This window comes from Lagenorhynchus albirostris, chromosome X (assembly GCF_949774975.1).
Source record: "Lagenorhynchus albirostris chromosome X, mLagAlb1.1, whole genome shotgun sequence".
NCBI classification, from domain to species: Eukaryota; Metazoa; Chordata; class Mammalia; order Artiodactyla; family Delphinidae; genus Lagenorhynchus; species Lagenorhynchus albirostris.
Window position 1 is genome coordinate 131,295,044 of NC_083116.1, and position 21,952 is coordinate 131,316,995.

At 59.7% G+C, this 21,952-nt stretch overlaps 1 protein-coding gene across 3 annotated transcripts; it reads right to left on the bottom strand.

Annotated features, from left to right (window-relative positions):
* Nucleotides 1-12,404: 12,404 nt before the first annotated feature.
* Nucleotides 12,405-21,715, bottom strand: AKAP17A (A-kinase anchoring protein 17A). Of its 3 annotated transcripts, none has more exons than XM_060138010.1 (6): nucleotides 21,574-21,715; nucleotides 19,163-19,940; nucleotides 18,389-18,537; nucleotides 15,327-15,567; nucleotides 13,382-14,325; nucleotides 12,405-13,110 (listed from the first exon to the last, which is right to left on the bottom strand). In XM_060138010.1, exons 2-6 carry the CDS (start codon nucleotides 19,922-19,924, stop codon nucleotides 13,098-13,100), a joined length of 2,109 nt encoding a protein of 702 aa, XP_059993993.1. In that variant the 5' UTR covers nucleotides 19,925-19,940; nucleotides 21,574-21,715; the 3' UTR covers nucleotides 12,405-13,097. The 3 variants fall into 3 exon arrangements, with proteins under 3 accessions (XP_059993993.1, XP_059993992.1, XP_059993994.1); XM_060138009.1 differs by having other exon boundaries at nucleotides 12,405-13,140; XM_060138011.1 differs by lacking the exon at nucleotides 12,405-13,110 and having other exon boundaries at nucleotides 13,378-14,325.
* Nucleotides 21,716-21,952: the final 237 nt, after the last annotated feature.

Consider the following 21,952-nt stretch of genomic DNA (forward strand, 5'->3'; position numbering starts at 1 on the left):
CATCTGCTCTGATTCTGTTACAGGTGACAGTACGCGGCATGAAACTGCGTGTACCAAAGCGACTTTCCTCCCAAGAGTTATAAGCCACCGCACGCCCTGTGAGCACGCGGCTGGCATTGAGTGAAGAGCGGGCAGCCCCAGCCGGCTGGGGACGGGATGGGAGCACAGCCGGGTCACGTTTTCAAGCCAGGGGAAGGCAGCAAGTTACTCTGTTTTCTGTAAGGTCCTCTTCCCTATGTCTCAGTGGCGCTAAGATAGGCGTCGTAGCCCAGGGGCGTCCCCGGGTAGCGTTCGGGGGATCCGGACCTTGGATGGGGAAGATGCTTCACTCCCCTTTTCGGTCCACCCTTCCTGAATCTAAGCACCCCCCTCGAGGACGAAGTCCGCCCAGACCATGCATGTGTGACCACGTGGCCAGGAGGTGCTACACTGTCCTCAGGGGCACGACAGCGGCCGCAGAGACCGTGGGACCCTGCCGGCGGGCAGTGCCCTCCCTGAAGCCGGGGGTCTGGATGGACCACCAGCTGCAGAGAGCGCCCCGTCTTGCTGCCACAGGCCCACACACCCCTCCCCTCCCGCCAGCGTGGCCAAGCTTGGGGCATCTCTAGGCCCCAAGGACAGTCAGCTGCCACGTGGTGAGGCTGTGTGTTCTCAACGGCGGAGCCTCACTCGAGAAAGCCTGGAGGGCTCGTGCTCTTCAGAGAGACAGGCCCAGCCTCGCCCTCAAGCAAGCGGAGACTGGCCTGCCCCTACCTGCTTCCGAGCGACTGCGCACGGCGAGCTGCACCACTTGGACCCCAAAGCGAGGACGGACTGGATTCCCAGTGAATCCGGCCGAAGGGCTGCCCCCGCCGCTCACAACCTCATTCAACACACCTGCCACCCTGTCTCTCTACAACACAAAATCCAGCTCCAACTTCCCGCCAGCTTTCACTGAAGCAAAAATTCAAGTAACACAGAATCACCTTTAACCATTTTAGACTAAACAGCTCAGCGGCGTTTAGCACATCCACAACGTCGGGTAACCGCCACCTCCATCTGGTTCCAGAACCTTCTCACCCCCCAGAGGACGCCCCGTCCCCACGAGCCGTCACCCCCATCCCCCTCCCCAGCCCCTGGCGCCACAAGCCCACTTTCTGCCCGTGTGACTTGCCTGTCCTGGACGTTTCCCATAAACAGAGTCGCACACCCGGGACCTTCTGCGTCTGGCACTTGCACTGCACATAAAATTCAGCCACGAGAAGGGACGAAACACTAACGTCTCCTACCTCCTGGGTGAACCTTTCAAAGCTGCCTCTATTTTAAACGCATCACCTTAGGGTGCAGCAGACGAGCACCCGTATTCCTCGATCACCAAGTGTTTGAAATAAGTCGATACCTGTATTCCAATAACCATCATTTCCTTTGTAATCTTATCTAGTTCGGGTTAAGCTTGCATGAACAGCATTCTGAGATGGAGTCCACGGGGGTCAACAGATCCCCAGAAGGGCCCCAGGCCCCGATGGCCAAGCTTCTGCACACAGTCTTGTCCAGAGTTCCCGGACATTCTCATCCCCCCGGAGGAGAGCAGACAGTGCAGGTGACAGCCTCAGGCTGTCTACGCGCCCGGCCGCTAGCTCTCAGAGCCCCCCACCTGGGCGACCACGAAGGCGCTGGAATATTCCTCCAGGAGACCGCAGTCCTCCTCCCCAGGGGGAACCCGTCTTCCCTCCAGGCCAGCCTGGCTTGGAGGACCCCCAACGTCCTGGCTTCGGGAATCACGGGTCTCTGAGCAAGCTGAGGGGACGGCCAGGGGCTCAGTGCTGATGCCCTAAGCTCTTTGCTGGAGGCCCGGGAGTGAGCCCAAGATGGATTATTCTAGAAAATTCCATCAGCCTGATTAAGGGGATGACAAAGCTTATGGGGACCCCCGGGGTTTCCTCTCACTCCTTCTGTCCCTGATGAGCACACAGCCCTAAAATCACCTGCACCCCCAGCCCCTGCCCGCCCTTGCACCATCAGCTGTGGAACTGGTCCCAAACCCGTATGCCCACTAATCCCTGGCATTGATAACCCACTGGATGGATTGAACAGGCTCTGGGCCCTTCATATGGGGAGAGAGGGGGTGTATTAATTTTCTGGTGCAGCTGTAACAAATGACCACAAACTGGGGGGCTGTAAACCACAAACATTCATCCTCACCTAGTCCTGGAGACTAGACGTCTGAGTTCAAGGTGTCCCAGGGCTGCACTCCCTCCAGAGGCTCCAGGGGAGGGTCCTTCCTGCCTCTTCCAGCTTCTGGGGGCTCCAGGCGTCCCTGGGCTCGTGGCCGCATCCCTCCCGTCTCTGCCTTTGTCTTGGGACTTCTCCTCTGTGTCTCTTCTTTTCTGTGTCTTAGAAGGACCCTGTCATTGGATGTAGGGCCACCCTCATCCAGGAGGACCTCACCTCAGACCCTTCACTACATCACATCTGCAAACACCCCTTTTCCAAATAAGGTCCCATTCCTGGGTTCTGGGGGTTACGACAAGGACATATGTTCTGGGGGGCCATCATTTAATCCGCTACACCAGGGTGATCAATTATTTCCACTGAAGACGTTTCAATCACCAATGAAGAATGGTGAGCCATGCTAATCCCAGAGGAAGCCCAGAACCCGCCCTGAACCGGGTCCTGCCATGGCCCAGCCCTGCTGGGGAGCTGCTCCCCCCTTTTCCAGCCATTTCTGATGCTCAGGTTTAAACCCTCAGAGCCCAGATGGGGGCTGCAGCTGCCCCCCGCACCTGCCCCCGCCGTGGTGGCCCTCCCTTTTCCACCCTGGACCCCGGCAAGCAGGACCTCAGTGTCAGCTGACCATGCCATGGTGGACACAGCCTGAAGGCGAGAGCGACGGGGGACCCCTGGGAGGGACCCACAGGAGGCCAGAGGACTGGCCTTGGAGACCATTTGCTTGATTAAAATGCAAGCAGCCCTTTCTTAGCCAGATCCCCCTCGGCTGCATGATCAATCCGGCATCTTCACTTAAGGTGATTAGTTTAGTAACGAGATTGAGTGACGAGAAGGAACCTATGAAATTCAAGGTCGGGGCTTGGATTTACTCTTCCAGGGGCAGAAAGTGTTACCGACCCGGGTTCCTGGCCTCCTTAATCGATAGAAATTGATCAGAGGCCAGACAAGAAATTCAGGCAAAGCTTTACTGGGGTCCCTGCTGCAGCGGGGGGTGGGGGAGCGAGAACAAGTAACAGGTGCCCTTGCCCCGCTCCCCGAGGAGGGGGCAGCTGGTTCCTTCTACGGGGTGAGGGTAGGGGTGGGTCCAGGGGTCGGGCTGGAGGGGAGGCTTAGGGAGTCTGCCCACCCCTTTGGTGGTGTGAGTGCAGGGGGTGTGCGCAGTGCCCTGCCTTGGTGGTGTGAGCGCAGGGGGCGTGCGCAGTGCCCTGCCTTGGTGGTGTGAGCGCAGGGGGCGTGCGCAGTGCCCTGCCTTGGTGGTGTGAGCGCAGGGGGCGTGCGCAGTGCCCTGCCTTGGTGGTGTGAGCGCAGGGGGCGTGCGCAGTGCCCTGCCTTGGTGGTGTGAGCGCAGGGGGCGTGCGCAGTGCCCTGCCTTGGTGGTGTGAGCGCAGGGGGCGTGCGCAGTGCCCTGCTTTTGCTCCAGACTCTTCAAAAGTGGCAGTTGCGTTTTTCGGTCTCTTTGTGTCTTTTGTCCAGAATTTGCCCCAACTGCGCATGCACGCAGTTATTTTTAGTCCCTTCTAGTTTCTTTGTATTTTGCTGCTCCAGGAGAGGTGTGTCCAGGTGCAAGCCCTGCAGCAAAGGGTCCCAGGTCACAGCCTGTCTCAAAAGGACTTAGAGGCCACGAGAGCCCCAAGGTGCCTGGCCGTGCTGAGCTGTTCATTGGATCAGCATCTGTCCTGCACAGCCAGGCCCTCAACGGTCCCCATTTATACCGGAAGAAGGAAGACGGCATCCTGACAGAAGGCTATTCTCATCGGCCAGAAAAGAATTTATGTGGACGAGTGTTCTTTAAAAATGAGCCTAGGGGCTCCCCTGGCAGTGCAGTGGTTAAGAAGACTCTGCGCTTCCACGGCAGGGGGCGTGGGTTCGATCCCCAGTTGGGGAACTAAGATCCCACATGCCGTGCAGGAGGCCAAAGAAAATAAAAGAAAAAAGCACACAGATATCCGCTGGAGAGATTGCGGGTTCGGTTCCAGGCCACCCCAATAAAACAAATATTGTGAGTCATGGAAATAACATCAAAAACCACAGACACCATAACAAATAATTTAAAGGTTTGAAATGCTGCGAGAATGACCCAAACGTGACACCGAGACACAAGGTGAGCAAATGATGTTGGAAAAATAGCGCCAACAGACTTGCCCGACACAGGGGGGCCCCAAACCTTCCATTTCTAAAAAATCCACCATCTGTAAAATGCAGCAAAGCAAAGCATGACGAAACAAGGTCTGCCCATCCGTGGAAACTCAGGAAGAAGCAGAACACCAAAGTAGCCTCAGGTGATCGCACGTACAGGCCGGATGAAAACGCACGGCCTGTTCTGGGCTGCGTGGCTGCCCTGCCGCTGTCTCCGGGGGTCCCTACACATCAGTGTTGAAGACACACACGTGCAGGGCAGAGACGGCTATCCCCACTGCTCCTCTGCTTCTCAGTACACGAGCTTGCAAACAGCCTCTTCTGCTTTCACTGCAAACAACCATACGCGTTCTAAAGCCATCTCTCAATCATATGGTCCAGTAACACACTGACTGGTAGAGATCCATGCACCCCAGTGTTCGTAGCAGCACTATTCACAGTAGCCAGGACACGGAAGCAACCTAAGTGTCCATCAGCAGAGGACTGGATAAAGAAGATGTGGCGCATATACACAATGGAATATGACTCAGCTATAAAAAAGAATGAAATCATGCCATTTGCAGCAACATGGTGGACCTAGAGATGATCATACTAAGTGAAGTAAGTCATCCAGAGAAAGAGAAATGTCATATGCTATCACTTATACATGGAATCTAAAATATGACACAAACACCTATGAAACAGAAACAGACTCACAGACGTAGAGAACAGACTGTGGTAGCCAAGGGGGAGGGGGGTGGGGGAGGGATGGAGTGGGAGTCTGGGGTTAGTAGATGCAAACTATTACATTTAGGATGGATCAACAACAAGGTCTTACTGTAGAGCACAGGGGACTATATTCAATATCCTGGGATAAACCATCATGGAAAAGAATATGAAAAAAAATACATATATACGTATAACTGAAACACTTTGCTGTGTAGCAGAAATTAACACATTGTAAATCAACTCTGCCTCAATAAAATAAATGTTTTTTAAATCTCTGACTTAAACGTAAGCACAAATGTAAAAAGCTTTCGGCTTTTTAAACACTCCCAGGGCTGACGTGCAAGGAAGATGTTAAAGATTCAACATGATCTAGTCATTAGGTGAGAAATGGTTGTATCAATTCCAAAATGTACATTTAAAAAACCCAAACACTTAACATCTCTGAAATTGGGATGTTGCACTGGGTTGAAGACTGTCCCCCTAAAATTCCTGGAACCTCAGAAAAGACCTTATTTGGAAATGCAGTCTTTGCGGGTGTGATGCAGTGAAGGGTCTGAGATGAGGTCCTCCTGGAGGAGGGTGGCCCTACATCCAATGACAGGGTCCTTCTAAGAGACAGAGAGGAGAGACACAGACACAGAGGAGAAGCCCCGGGAAGACAGAGGCAGAGACGGGAGGGACACGGCCACGAGCCCAGGGACGCCTGGAGCCCCCAGAAGCTGGAAGAGGCGGGAAGGACCCTCCCCTGGAGCCTCTGGAGGGACCTCGGCCCTGGGACACCTTGACCCTCACATGACTGGCCTCCAGGACTAGGGAAGGATGACTGTTTGTTATTTTAAGCCCCCAGCTTGTGTCCATCTGTCACAGACGCCCCAGGAAACCCATACAGATTTCTCACCAGTAGCGGCGAGTCACGGATCAGTGTTGGACGGCAGCGTTCCTGTTTCAGAGGTGCACCCCTCACTCTGCGCCTTGCAGCGGGTGGGGTCCAAGGCCGAGGAGATACCGAGCTGGTGTAAGGACGACGCATGAGCAGGAGAGACGCCCCGGGCTGGGAGCCGCGTGGGCTGAAGCCTGGCGGGTGGGCGGCGGCCACACCATCCTCTGCTCCCCCCCCCCCCGCCCCGCGGCCCAGGAGGGCGGGGCTGGCCGACGTCTGGGGAGCTGTACACCCTCCAGTCCCTGAACCAAACCAGCCTTCTAAACCTTTTTCAAAGATCGAGGCGCCCAGGGAACTGTAACCGAGTAGGAGCCTCTGGGGCCTTCCGGGACAGACCCCTCCCCCATGCCCTCTGCCGTAGCTCCTCCCTGAAGTACTTAGATAACAGTATCCGGTGCACGTTTCCGGAGTTGCTCTGCAGAGGCTAAAACCACCACCAAGTGGAAGAAATTAACTACCTGATGATCATGAACACATAGCCCCCAGACCTCCTGGCAGCTGAGGACTGATGACGTGAACCTCTGTGACCCTGTCCTGGTCCCTCACCGTCAGGCAATCAGAGAACTGTGCAGGAGCTGATCGCACATCCTGGGACACGCCTACCGTGCTTCGCCTTTAAAAATGCTTTGCCGAAGCCCTTCGGGGAGTTCGGGTTTTTTGAGCACCAGCCCTGTTCTCCTTGCTGGGCCCTGCAGTAAGGCTGCACTTTCCTTCGCCACAGGGGTGAAGGAGACTGGCTTTACTGCACACAGGACCCGAGTTTGGCTCCGTTACAGAGTTAGACCAAGAAGCCGGGAAAGGAGAAATCAAAGGAAAAGCCAAAACACCATATCCTTAGGTTTTCATTCGTGTAAAATGCACGTAACATAAAACTGACCATTTTAACCATTTCAGGTAAACAGCTCAGAAGCGTTTAGGACTTTCACAGTGTTGTGCAAACATCACCTCTATCAAACCTTCTCATCCCCCCCCCCAGGAGACCCCGTCCCCATGAAAAGTCACTCCCCCTCCCCCTCCCCCACCCCCGACAACCATGGATCTCCTTTCTTGTCTCTGTGGATTTGCCTGTTCTGGACGTTTCCTACCAACGGAATCACACACTGTGTGTCCTTCTGGGTCTGCTTCTCTCACTGAGCATCGTGTGTTCAAGGTCCATCCACGCTGTAGCCTGTGTCAGGGCTTCGCTCCTTTTCACGGCTGAGTCATATTCTACTGTGTGCATGGACCCCGTTCTGTGTATCCATCCATCCATGGACACTTGGGTTGTTTCCACATTTGTCGCCGTTGTAAATACTGCTGTTATGAATATCCCTGTACAAGTTTTTCTTAGATGACTGTTTTCAGTTCCTCTGGGTGTACACTTGGCAGTGGGATGACTGGGTCCCGCGGTACGTCTATGTTTAACTTTTTAGGAAACTGCTATACTGCTTCCCACAGCAGCTGCCCTATTTACATTCCCACCAACTGTGCACAGGGACCCAGTTTCTCCACATCCTTGTCAGTGTTTATTTCCCTTTTATTATTACTATCAGTGATGGTGATTAGTAGCAGTAGTAGTACTGCCGTTCTAGTGGGTTTTGGCTTTTTTAATTGAGCAAATTGTTTGCTTTTTAGTGTGGAGCCTGGGGCCGCAGGATGATTTAACTTGCTGCCCTAAAGCAAGAGGGAACCTGATTGGAGAAGGGCGAGTTCAGACGTACTTGGAGACCACCTGGTATTCGTTACTTGCAGCTCCTGTAATACCTCAGACTGGGGGCTTATAAGCAACACACACTGATTCCTCACGGTCCCGGAGGCTGGACGTCCGAGATCCCGGCGAGGGCAGATTTAGCATCTGGTGAGGACCCTCCTCCTCGTTCCTAGATGGACGTCTTCTCACTGTGTCCTCACACGGAGGAAGCGGTGTGGGAGCTCCCTGGGGTCTCTTTTCTAAGGACACTAATCCCATCCACGGGGGCTCCACCCTCATGACCTCATCACCTCCCAGAGGCCCCACCTCCTGACACCATCGCCTTGGGGGTAAGGGGCCCCCCACAACACGTCTGAATTTGGGGGGACGCGAACGTTCCGTCTACAGCGCCTGGGTGCGAGCGTTCTGACGGGGCGGTGAGGGTGGTGGGAGTGTGAGGGCAGCGCCTGAGTTGCAGGGCAGGAGAGAAGACCCTCCTGCAGGGGTTTTATGGACGAGAGCAGAGATGGGGGGACTCAGGCTGAAGCGGGTGTGGGGAGACACGTACACAGCTCGGGGATGGAGACGTCAGCCTGTCTGTGCGCTGATTGGAGGGGCCTGATGAGAGAGGCGGGTACGTATAGCACCCGGGAAGGGCCTGCCCGGAGGAGGGGGCTGGGCCTCGGGCACGCCATGTGCGAGTGGGCAGTGGGGCAGGTGGGAGGGGCTGGAAGGGACGCTCCACGAAGTGCACCCCCTCCTCCGACAGAGCACGAGCATCACCTGGAAAACACCTGTTACAGGAGCTCCGCCCCCCCCAACACACCTGCCGCGTGGAATCCTGCCTTTTCCTCTCACCCCGAGGTGAGCCCAGAACACCTGGAAGTCTGAAACCAGACCGCCATCCCGGGGGAGGGGTCTTTCAGGTACGCGCTACGCTTTTTTTTTTTTTAATATCATCTAAATGCAAATGCAAACGGTGCAATGCTTGGCATATAATAGACGTTTTTCCAATTTGCTGCAGTCTTTAGAGTGTCTGATAGACCCTGAACACCCTAGCGATTTAATAACTATATCCATCCACTTGAAACCCCACAAGACAGTGTGTTTAAAATAATAATGTCATGCGGTTTCCTTTTCTAGTTCTATCCACGTTCTCAACTCACCTTTCTCCCCGCCAGGATTCTGGGCTCTATGTTTTGTGCTTAGAAATGTACCTGGTCATCCCATCGTACTTGTGAAGTAAGATGTCTATACACGAGGTGACGGAGGTTAACTAGCCTTTTCGTGGTGAGCGTTTTGCAGTATACACAAATTTCAAACCAATGTCAATTATATCCTAATAAAGCTAGAAAAAATAAAATATATAAATTGAAATTGTACGAGAATTTACGTTGTTTGGGTTTTTCACTGTTAACAGAAGGTTTCATGTGTTTTCTGTGCTCTGACTCATCGTGAGCAGGTGTATAAATGAAAACTTTGCAAATGTTAGTAACTGATGTTCGATTGGAAATGCGTCCTCTAAACGAGGTGGACAGGGCTTCCTCTCATGATGGCTCGGAGTGAACTTTCTCCCGGTTTTCCTTGGGTCTGGGGGAACCTGGTTCATGTACTTGGTGGGAGCAGAAACATGGACAGAAGGGTGTCACCTCCTTTTTAACAACCTCCCAGCACACACCTCCAGGAGGCCCTTCTTCCGTTCCGCTGTCATCGTGTCGCTCCCAGACCCACCTCTCCAGGTGACACTGGGAGCCTAGAAGCCGTGTCACCTTGGGGAGCAGAGCCCAAGTATGAGGAAGGAGGCGGCACGGTGCCTCCACGGGGGCCGCGAGAGGGAGGAGAAGGGGGACGCTGGAGCCAGGCACATTCCCAGGACGATCAGTCACAAGAGCAAGTTTAGAGCGAAGCCGAGGACTGAGAAATGGACCCGACCCCCTTCAAACCGTGTGTGCATCAAGGACCCCGTGAGCTGGCATGAAGCCCCAGGTGGGAGATCACAGGGCAAAGACAGGAAGTGGGGACTCTAGCTAGCAAGACGGCAGCCTAGGTGACTCAGGTCAGTCGGCGGGGTTTCCGCCGTGTGTGTTGAGCAGGGATATGCATGGTGAGGAAAAGCACAGGTGCCTGGAGGAGCGAGGCATGGTTACAGTGGTGACACCCTCCTCTTTGGCAGAATTTTAAAAATCCAGATAAGTAAAAGCAACTACAAAACGAAAGCAGGTCAAAAATCCCTTTGCATCGGTAGTCGCCCGTCAGATGCAGGGTTTGCAGGAGTGAAGATGGCAGCGAAAGGGGTGAGTCAACTGCCTGACGCCACGTTAACCTCGTTCTTCCCTGGAGCCCTCCCTGAGAGCTCTGCGCCTTTTGTCATGTCCCAATCTCTCCTCGAATGCAGGTTGCTAGGTTCCAGAGGACACAAGAGCCACAGTCAAGTCCCAAATCCCAGAACACCTGGTGACCCCCAGGCCCTCAGGTCTGGAGAACATCTCCGCCGGGTGAAACGGATAAATTGGGGGTGGTTTTTATTTACCCACAATGAGATGAGCCCACTCGGCTAGAACGAGGCTCAGGACAAAATGCTATGAGACAGACAGAAAAGGAGAAGCAAACCTCCCATTCATTCACCCCAGAAGTTGGCAGGACAACGCTTCTAGGGTGGAAACCTTCCATTTCCTCAAATGAACGTGTTCCTCAGTCACAGCGCCCTTGGTTACAATCTAGTCACCTCAGAACTAAGAAAAATCCAGGTTTGTGAAGATAAAATCTAATTAGTTAACAGACGTGTTTCAATTAATCTGTTTTTTATTGCTAACAACTCCTACAGAAAACAAGAGAACTTATAGAAAATAAATGAAAGCACAATTGTCCCCCGGTATCTACGGGGATCCGTGCCAGGGCTCACCGCCGGTACCAAAATTCGCCGATGCTGAAGTCCCAGAGTCCACCTCCCGGATCCATGGTTCCGCACACACGGCTTCAACCAACCGCGGGTGGTAAACGTAGCATTCAATCTGCGGTTCACTGAATCCACGGATGTGGAGCCCGTGGATAAGGGTTGGTTGCACGGGTAACCTGGGAAATCCCACCCTAAGTCATAAGGACGACAAGTGCCTTAAACCCAAGATGAGTCCAAACCAGCAGGATCCCACACGGGCCGCATGGGTGCTCTTCACCTGGTCCCCACGCAAATCACTGCCGTCAGCCTCACAGAAGAGGGGCTGTGGGGTGAAACGGTTCTAAGCCAGGCTCCCGAATCCTCATTCTTAGGCACGTTGCCTCTAAAAGTATCTGCTGTGTCACAACAAAAAACTACTGTCCTCTCCTCTGCGGAGCTTGGCTTGAAAAGAGAGAACAATCATGGCTTACGCCAAAACCTTCTTTTCCCCTGACACCCTCGGATGCTGTGTGTGTGTCTAGGAGACACATACACGTAACGGACATCTCTTTCCATCAAATTCCTTTCCTCCCCATTTACCACCAAACAGACTTCAGGACAAGGAAAATTATCAAGGTACACAAGGGCACTGCAAATGACCAAGGAGCCAGTTCTCCAAGGAGACGTGACAATCCTTAACTTGTACACAACTAATAACACAGTGTCAAACACAAAAGGCACAAACTGTTAGGCCTTTGAGGAGAAAAAGATGCATCTGCTGCTACAGCTGGAGATGTCAATGCCACCCGTCTCAGGAACTAACAGATCCAGCAGGTGGAGGACCAGTCAGTAAGGGAGGATTGGCCTGGGCAGCACTGATGACGCCGCCACCTTCTGCTGCGTAGCTCAGTGGTTTTGGAGGTGGAATACGCATGATCAGTGGAACAGGTTTAGAATTCAGATGCCTGACTCTCGTCCACAGCGATACCTCCCCTGACCTCAGAGATGTCTGCTGATCTGACTCTCCCTCACTTCAGAGAAACCTCCTCTGACCTCACGGAGATCTCCCTTGACTTCAGAGACCTCCCCTACATACATACGCGATGCCACGTGGCCTGCTCCTCAGTCCTGTACTTGCTCCTTCAAGATTCGCATGTTTCGGGGGGCCTGTCTCATCCAGCAACATATCCTGGGCACCCAGAGTGACACCCAGTCCTCCGACTTTCTCAAAGCTGCTGATGGGGCAAAAAACACTTAATGCCAGGCTGCAGGAATCCTGACACAGCTGCCCGTGTGCATCTCTGAGGCATCTCCAATCACCGGGCATATGAGCACATCCTGCACCCACACCTCAACTGGTGATAGACCAGACCAATGCCAGCGCAGAGAAGGAAAGTGCAAGTCTATTGTGCCGACCTGAGATCTTGACGATGATGTGACTAGGGTGGAAAAAGCATATAACTGCCCTCCACGTGCTGAGAACATCTGCGTTTGACTTAAAACACAGACAGACGGAGGGATCACTTGCAGCTCGGGGTCCCAGCAGGGGCACTGACACCTACCTGCTACCTCAACTCAAGATGAGGAGAGAACCACTTTCTTTAAGTCTTTTTTTTTTTTTTTTTTAATGGCACTGTAGCTTTAAAAAGACTGCTTCTGTGAACTTGCTACACTTTCATGTTCCCGGTAAACACGAATGAGTCTCAGGACCCGTGTTCTCCTCCAGGGAGTTATTTTACAAAAGTCACAGCATGTGAAATGAATCTTCAGAAACCAGCGATTTCAGATACGCCAAATCACGCTCAGGTCAGTGAGGTAGCCCAAAGAACTTAAAAACGCGAACACACATTAAGTATGGGAAACATTAGTTCATTGGAAAAGGATTTTATTTCACCATAAAAATGCAAACTGGAATAAACACCATCTCTCCTAAGGCGGACGATAACAGCTATTTTTAAGTATTTCTGAGCTTCACTCAGAGAAGCCAACGATTATAAAATTTAACATGTTTGCAGCATTAAATCTGAAACGCTCCAAGTAAAAATAATTTAGCAAAACGGTTTCTTAAAAAAACCACACAGGCTAACCTTGACTAGGAACCAAAACTAATTTTAATCAACCTTTTTTTTTTTACGCTGAATTACTTGAATTTGTAGAAAAGTGAGCTTCTGGGACCCTCCGTACCACTTCCGCACCTGCCCACACCTAAAAAGACGGCACGTCTGAGTTTCCGCGTTGCAGAACATACAGCTTCCCCGCCGATGACTTAAATGCACCAGAGCCATTTTCCTTTGGCATCCCACCCAAACTTTGTTCCCAGTCTGTTAAACTTACAAAAGAGGGAAGAAACCAAAAAACAAAAAAACACCCGCAGGGCGAGGCTTCCTCTTTTCCACACCCCATGGGGCTGTGGCCGCCACACCGGACAGTCCATCCCCGTGACGCGACAGGCAGCTCCCGTGAAGTGACTATGAGAGGCGTCTCCGAGCAGGTGCAGGGATTCGGCGCTGCCAGCCTGTGTGCCCAGGGTGGGGTGGTCTGCAATTCTCACGGCTGGCGGCCTACGTGTTCCTCCTGATTCAGAGAGGACTGCTGACGTTAAAGCTATTGGATCAACAGTTTTAAGGGAAACGAAAGCTCGTCACCGGGGACGATGCCTCTGAACTAGACCCACGGCCACGAGGCAGAGGAGGCTGGAGGCGGTGCCTTCCTCACCAAGAAGCTCCCTGGGTGTGCTGGGGGGGGGCGGGGTGGCGTGGGGGGCAGCGAGCAGCAGCAGGACGTGCGCCCCCCCCCCCCCCCGTCCTGGTCCTCCGGGACGGCTGCTGGGCCCTCCGTGCATTACCTGTTCCAGGTGCTGCGGTGCCGGCTGGGGGAGCCCGAGCGCGACCTCTCGCTGCGTCGGTGGCGGCTGCGCTTCCTGCCCGAGCTGCCCCTGCGGTCCCGGTCCCGGCTCCTCTCCCGCCGGCCATGCCGGTCTCTGCTGTGGGACCTCCGCGACCGCTCGTGCTCGCGCTCGCGCTCGCGCTCGGGGCTGGCGCTGCGCCGGCGGGGGCTCCCGTCCTGGTGCGAGCGCTTCCTGTGCGACCTCCGCTCCTTGGGCAGCCTCACGTCCTCCCGGCTGCCCGCCCGCCGCGGCCGGCTGCGCTCCCGCTTGGGCCCGTCATCGCTGCCCCGGTCCCCGCTGGCCCGGCCGCGGCCCCCGCTGGGCTCACGGTTGCACTTGTCTTGCTCGGAGCGCGCGTCCTTCCTGGGCGCGCTCTGCTCGCAGGCGGCGGGCGCGGCCTTGGGCTGCTGGTTGTTGTCGGGGATGCAGGCGAGGACGCCGGGGCACCTCTTCTCGGAAGGGCCGTCGTCGGGGGCGACACGGCGAGGATCCTGCCCCTCCTTGCTCGGGGCCTCGTCCGCGGCACCGCCGTTCATGTTCTGGGCGGGACCCACGGCCGGCGGCCGGGGCGGGTCCTCGCGCTGGGCGCCGGGCGTGGGCGTGGGCGGGGCGGCGCCCGAGCAGCCGGCCGACACGGTGTGCAGGATGTCCAGCACCGGCTGCAGCAGGTGCGCGTGCGCGGCGCCCAGACCCGCGGGCGCGCGGGCGCCGTCCGCCTTCTTGCTGAGCAGGATGCTGAGCAGACGCTCGCGCAGCTCGCGCTCCCGGCGCTGCAGGCCCAGCGCGCGCTCCTTCTCCTCCTCCACTCGCCGCAGCTCCGCCTCCTGCAGCCGCCGACGCTCCTCCTGCTGCTGCAGCCGCAGCGTCTCCTCCCGCTGCTCCTGCTGCCGCAGCTTCACGGCCTGCGGGACAGAGGGGGCCGCGCCTGAGCTGGGCTCTGAACCCGCACGGACGCTCCGCGGCGCGCGGCTCTGCAGACGCCGACCTGGGGGACCCGGCGGGTGGGCGGGCGGGCGGGCGGGCGGCCGGCTGGAGCCTGGCCCGCCGCACCTGCCCGCGCCCGGGCGTCCTGCCCAGCCGGCGGAGGAAAGCCCTGGCAAAGCTCCTCGCCGCAGCCCCGGGGCGGGCCTTCTGCGCCTGCTGTCAGTGCGAAGGTCGCCGGCCACGGGGAACTGAGATTACGGCGCGGAGGCGCGGGGCCGGGCCTGCTCAGGGTCTTCAATATTCACCATGAAACAAGAACACGCTGCCACAGGTCTCAGCGCGCCCGCCACGCTCCTTCCCGCGGACTGATCACAACTGTAACCAGACAACAGGTTAGGGTCGCCCCGCGCCTGACTCCGTGGCCCGCCTGAGCACCAGGCGCGCCCAGCAAGGTCCGTCCACGCCCCCGGCCCGGCTCGCGGCAGTTACCGGCCTGGCCTCCAGGAGAAGCAGGTGCGGGAACCGGGAGGGCCGTCCGCACAGCGCAGCTGAGACCTGTCAGCTCTGCAGTTGCGGACCGAGGGGGCGCGGCCCGGCTCCAGGCGCCTGGCTTCCCGGGGCCACGGCGAGGACCGCGCATCTTCCGGCCTCCGCCCCGACCCCCGGCAGGCCCCGGCCCAGGGCGGCTGACCTGACGGGGCCTGAGCAGCGCGGCCCCAGTGAGCCCCGGGGGTGGGCGGGCGGCCCTTGGCGGGCTCTGCCCACCCCCACTTCCCGCCACCTAACCCCCCCCCCCCGCCCCGTCAGGCCGGCCCTTGCGAGGCCTGGACGTGGGGAGGCCGACCCACAGCTCCGCAGGCTCCCTCAGCACAGGGCGCGGATGTGGAGCGCCGACCCGGGGACGCCAGAAGCGTCGTCCCGCGCAACGAGCCCCACCCGCGGGCCGGGCGCCGTGCCCCGCAGGCGCGGCAGGTGGTACCTTGGCGCGGCTCAGCAGCTCGGCGATGAGCCGGATGGACTGCAGGTTGCGCTGCGCCAGCAGCAGCTTGCGCTCCTCCAGCCGGATCTTCTCCTGCAGCTTCCGCTGCTCCTCCGCCTGCAGCCTCTCCAGCTTCCGCTGGCCGCGCCGCAGCTCGCGCTCCCGCTGCCTCTGCGCGCGCCTGCGCAGCTTCTCCTCCCGCCGCCTCTCGCGCTCCTGCTCCTCCAGCTCCTTCTGCTTCCTGCGCGAGCGAGACACGGGCTCCGTGAGGCCGCGGGCCGCATGCGCGAGGGCGCGCCATCCACAGGGCACCCGGGTGGCGGCCGCGGGGCTCGGCATCGCGGCGCTTCCTCCCCGGAGAAACCTCAGTCGCATCCGGGGACCCCGAGGAGCGCGGCGCTCAGGGGCTGCGACTTTCCGCCGTCATCCGCGGGAGAGTCTCGCTGAGTGCGACCCCAGCCCGGAATCGTGAAGAAAGGGATGGATGGCCAGGGAGGACGCAGCGGCCGCTGAGTTTTGAACAAGAGGCACCCGGATGGCGGAGGGGCGACGACGGACGGACGCGGAAAGGGCTGCGACGCGGAGCGACGAGGCCCCTCCGCTGGCCGCACGCACCCTGAACTTAGAGCCAACGTGCTGCACCGTCCCCAGCCCCAGCGGCAGCGGAGACACCCGGCCCGGGCTTTCACACCCTGGGAACCCGCGGGCCCTGAGCGGGAGGGAATCGGCAACGTACACAGCCGCAGGAAGGTTCCGGAAGCAGCGAGCTAAGGGCAAGACCAAACTCGACAGACTGTACCGCATGGCCTTTCATAGGAAGTAGTGGAAACGACAAAGGCACGGGGACGCAAACCCGACCCGGTCTGCCTTGGGGTGTACCCCGATCAAGGGGTCCCGAGAGGACGCACTGCCTGGGGAAACCCTGCGAGATCACTGCGTACACACTCCCTGGAGACAGCGACTGTTCCATAAACACCCCCGCACCACACCCGCCAGCCTAGACCCTAACAACATCCTTCCTCGTTCGGAAATGAGGATGCCACCGAAAGCAGGATGGCTCCAGACCCCCAGGGAAGGTCTGAAGACCAACGGATGTGTCCACCCGGCACACCCGCATCTCCTGCGAGCTTTTGTTCGCTGAGTTGCCGGTGGGGCCGGCACAGCAGAGAGGCGAGGTCGCTGCGGGAAGGACCAGACACAGAGGAGACCCCTGAGGCCAGAAGGCGGACTGTCTGCAGAAGAGCCGACATCACTCCCAGGGTGCCAGGCCCGGAGGAGGCGGCGGGAGGACCCAAGCTCATCCGGACGCAGAGGAGGGGGCGGGCTGGGCACCGAGGCCGAGCTAACGCGGGGAAGCAGGACAGCTCGAGGGTGCCGGCGTCCAGGAGGCCACACACACCTGAAGGCCTCCCGCAGCAGGTGTCCGTCAAGAGCTGCGGGTCCTAGCTGCCTCACGGGCCTCAAGTGCCCACAGCTCTCAACTGTGGAGCTCATGGCCCACGGCGTGCCACGACCAGGAACGCGACCGCTACTGGGCAGTTGCACTCTGTTCCTATGAACACCGAAGGACCCAGAGACGCGCGCCCGTGATGCGGCACAGACGCCGAGGCTCCGCCCCACAGCCCTGGCCACCACTGCTCACCCTGGGCGCCTCCAGGCCCACCGCTCGTGCCAGGCCAGCCCTGCCACGCTCCGTGGCCACAGCCGAGGCGCCGCCCTGGGGCTGCGAGGCCGGGTCCTCACCAGGACGTGTCCTGCTCTGTGTCCTCCAAGGCCACTCTCAGTCCCGTTTCCCCACCCGCTTTTCCTGCCATAAGGTCAAGCAAATTGCCTTTAACGAGACCTCAGAGCTGCTTTAGGAAGGCCGTGGGGAACTTCTACACCCCCCAGCTCGGGGGCTTGTGGTCACGGCCCACCTCGAAGAGGGAGGACAAGGCCCGTTTGGGACAAGGGCGGGTGGGTGGTCCGCACGCCACTTGCGCTTCCCGGTTCTGCCTGAGGGGGCCGTGCTGACGCTGCGGCCCGGTTCACTGCACGATCCCAACCGTCCCCGCCAAGGGCCGCCTCCTGAGGGCAGCCACGCAGCGAGCACAGCCTACACTCCCCGGACGCCCGTTCCTCTCTCTGCACCCACGGCCTTACTCCGGGGCTCCTGGCCCCCGACCAACGGCCACACCCTCGTCTGCAGCCCAGGCATCCCCGCCTCCCCGCGGGAGCCACGTGGGGCTGAGCAGAGAACAGCGGCATGGTCTGGACGCACTACCCTGGAACTGGGTTCCGGTGCAGACAAAGGAACTGCTACCCGCCGAGATATCTCCGCATCTGTGTTAGTGCTGTCGGTGAAGAAGGGAAAACAAAACAGGAACCCGACAGCCAGGGCAAGAGGTAAGTCAATTCAGGCAACAGATAAACAGACTGGTGAACAATGAACTGCCCAGATCACGCACACCTAAGACTGAACAACACTCTGCAAAACACACGACACCTTGACTGTAACACACACACACACACACACACACACACACACACACACACACACACACACACACACACACGCACACGCTGGAAAGAAACACCAAGCGCACAGCAGCCGTGATGGACCAAGAAGAATCTTTCCTTGTTTTCTAAAATCCAGGTAGTATCGTTAGTCAGGTTGCTCTTATAACTCATAAAGCAAAAGATAAAAGGGGGAAAGGTCGTCCCCCGAGTGTGCCATTAGACACGTGAACCTCAGTTACTTTACAGACCTAAATGAGGCGTTTTTGCAAAAACCCGCCAACGTCATCAGTTCTCTACTTCACTTAAAAGCAGCTTCAGCCTGAACGCAAAAACCTGCAAAACAGCCAAGACTCCGTGCCTGTGTCAGCAGGACCCGCGCATGGCACTCAGGGAGGCTCGGAGGGGGAAGGCCCGTCCAGGGCACTGGGCAGGGCCACGCGGGTAGGGGGCTTCGCCCCGCCGCCGCCGCCGCCGCCGCCGCCGCCGCTGCCGCCCGCACATGCGCACACGGGTGCGCGCACGGGGCCCAGGCGGGAGCCCCGAGCGGCCCCGGCCGCACGCACCTCTCCTCGGCCCTCTGCCTCTCCTCCGCCTCCTTCTCCCGGCGCTTCTGCTCCTCCCGCTGCTGCTCCAGCTCCTGAAGCTTCTGCCGCTCGAGCTGCCGTTTCCTGATGGAGGCGTCGCTCAAGTGTTTGGTCGAATCGAAAGAAACCTTCAGAGGGAGAACGGGGCAGGTTGGGGCGGGTCGGGCGACCGGAGAGCCTCCCTGAGGGCGACAGCCCCGCCCGCGCGAGGCCGGCTCCCCCAGACTCAGCGCAGGGAAGGGGCTCCCGGGACGCCCTCCCCTGCGTGGCCGCGGGCCCCGAGCCTCACGGTCAGCGCTCAGGACCCCACTTCTCCCGAGAGGGGAAGGGGACCACGAACCACGGGGACAGCGCCGGGAGCACGAGCGTACCCGGAGGCCCGACGCCCTGCCCCGGTACCGGCGGGAAACGCGCCCCTCTCCCCTCCTGCCACAGGGCCCCGGGGCCCCGAGGCCGGCTGCCGCGCCTCCCCCGCCCAGGCGGCACGGGGCACAGTGCGCGGCCGTAAAAGAACCGTCGCCTCGTTTCAAGGGACGTTTGGGGGCCCGGCTGGAGCCCCTCCCAGGGCCACCGTCACCCTGGCAGCCACGGGAGGACGTTCGGCTCCCTCGCGCGCCCTGAAGACGCAGGCTCTGTGAGAGAAGCACGGGGCCGCCCGCTCCGCTGCCCGCGGCTGCCGTCCTGCAGGGCGCGGCCTGCCGCGGGGACCTTCTCCACGGGGCCCTGCCCGCGCTGCAGGGGCCCCTCCCTCACCTTGATGTTGCAGGCCACGGCCTTGCCGTCCTCGCCCTTGTACATGAGCTTCATGCCGCGCAGGGCGCTCATGGCCTGGATGAAGCCCGCGTACTCGCGGTACTGCACGTAGGCCTCGAAGTTCAGGTGGCCCCCGAAGCTGAAGGTGTGGAAGTTGCGGCCCGTCATCTCCTCGCGGTAGGGGTCCAGCATGGGGATGTCCACGTTGCGGATCTCCCCGAAGCGCTCAAACACCCGGACCAGCACCTCCTCGCTGGGCTTCTCGGAGCCCGACTCCTTCAGGGCGAACCACTTGCAGGGCAGCCCCTCCAGGTGGATGGTGTCGGGCCGCTCGCCCGGCAGCGTCTCGTTCATGTCCTTGGCGTCCCGGAAGAAGGAGTCCCAGTCGTGGCGGGTGGGGAAGTCGATCTTGAACTCGGCGGCGCGCACCTTGAGGATGTCGGAGAAGCCGCTGAGCTTGATGGTCTTGCCGTCCAGGCAGGCCAGGAAGGCCCTGACCAGGCTCTTGTTCTCCACCTCGCCCTCGAAGCGGATAAAGTCCATGGTGCTCTTGGAGATGCGCAGCGCGGAGAACTGGTGGTCGCGCACCATGCCCTTCAGGCGCTCCATCACCTCCCAGTTGGAGATGGACTTGCCCGGCTGCTTCAGCTGCGGGAGCGCCACGCTGATGGTCATTTTCGTGATGGGCTTCAGGTACAGGCCGTAGGGAGGGCACAGCTCCACCGCCTCGGACGTGTCGTGCACGATGGTAGCCGCAGCCATAGCCGGGACCTCGGGCCTGAAAAACACGCGTGCGCGACGGGTCAGGGCCGGGCACCGGGCCGAGGTGTCCCAGGCTGGCCGGTGCCGCGGGCCCGGAGCAGGGAGGCAAGTCTGCTCGCTCTCTGTACGTCAGGCACACGGGCCTCTACAGAGGGAAAGGCCCTCGGCCCGAGACGTTGGTGCTTTTAATGAGATTACACTAAAGCAGGGGAGAAAACGGGCCAACAAAACGTTTAGGCACAGCTGGCAGCCCGACTCCTCCAGCAGCGCTGACCTGCCCCCAGTACCCAGAGGCAGCTCTCCCGGGGCCAGGGCAGTGGGAGCCCAGCTCGGCGGGGTCGGTCGCTGCCCTCAGCGAACACGGGGCAGGCCGGCTCCACCCGCCACCTCCACCAGAGGGTGCACACACCTCACGGGGGAGGGAAGGGACGGCCCAGGACAGGCATCTGGGAGGGTCTGTGGAGGAGGTGGCCCTGTGTTTCCACGGAAGAAACAGGAAAGAAGTTTCAGGCTGAAAAAAACAGCCAAGGGCCATCGACTTCAACTTCCCCACTGTGGGCAGAGGCACCCTCTCTGTTCCCAGATAAAGCATAAAAAGTGACCTTTCGGAAACCGGGGGAGGGGAGGGAGCCCCTCCTACCCTCCTCCCCCAGCTCTTCCCACCTGCTGGGAGACGTGCCTGCTTCCAGAAAGCCTGACCCACGGACACCAAGCCCTACAGGTGGCGGCCTCAGCCGGTCTGCCCGCCCACCCGCTAGCTCTCGGAGCTCCCGCCCCAGATCCAGGAGGAACCCCAGGGGTGCGGGCGTCCCAGCTGGAGGAAAGCCACGTGGCAGGGTCAGGGGCACTGCAGAGGAGCTCTGGCCTGGTTTGAGACCTGTGACTCCCCGCTCCACAGGACCCCAAAGGCCGCAGGGAGGGCCCGAACCAGAGCCCCGGACACCCTACCCCCTCCCCCGCCTGCCTGCCGGGAGCCCTGGTACTCCCAGCTTCCCTGTTGCTTGGCTTCTCCTGCCTCCTGGGCGCGACCCCCAGCTCCTTCGCTGCCCTGATACCCCCAGCTGACCCTACGCGGTGCCCAGTACCTCCAGCCCCTCTAACTGTCCCCCCCGCCCCTCAGTTCCCGCCTTCCCTGTCCCGGGCCGCTGCCTGTAACCCCCGCCAACCCCATTAACCTCGGAACCCCCAGCTCCCGGCCCCCCCAGCTCCCGGCCCCCCCAGCTCCCGGCCCCGCCTCCTTCCCTCTCTGTCACCGGCCCTGCCCTCACCCCCCGCACCGCCCCCCCCCCGGTACCAGTGGCCTCCTGGGAACCCCCGTCTCCCCGGACGCCTTTGGCTCTTCTCCCAGCCCCCAGTGTCCTCGGCCCCAAGATCCCCGCAGACCTCGGCCCCTGCTACCTCGTCACCCCAGGTCCCCCTCCCCCGGCTCCTCACAGACCTAGGCCCTCGATTCCCAGACTCCAGGTCCCCAGGCCTACGACCCCCGCCCCCAGGCCGCCCGCAGACTCCCGACCTCTGGGTCCTCCGCCCCTGGGTCCCTGTTCCCGAGAGCCCCGCAGACCCCGGCCCTCTGATACCACGGCCACTGGGTCCCCGCTCCCAGAGCCCCGCCCGGCTCGCGGGCGGAGGCGGCTGCGGGCGGCGCTCACCGGAGCGGGGTTCCGCCTGCGTCCCAGGCCGCCGCCGCCCTGGCCCCAGCTCTCCGCGGGCCCCCGACGACCCTGGCAGGCGCGGCCTCCCCGCCCGGCGTCGCGACCGTCCACCGGAGGCAACCCCAATGCGACCCGCCGCCACCGCCGCCGCCGCCGCCGCCGCCCGCCCCTGTGACGCATATCCGCTTCCGGCGCCGGGGCCCGCGGAAGCGGCCGCGCGGCGGCTCCCTGTTTCTCCTCCAGGCCCTGGTCCCGCCCTCGGAGGCGGGACTTCCGGAGACGACGGGGTGGTGCAGGCCGGGGCCTCCCCTCCCCCCCCGGGCTTTGCACTGCTCATGCGCGAGCCCACCCCGCCCCCAGGCCGCTACCTGTGTTC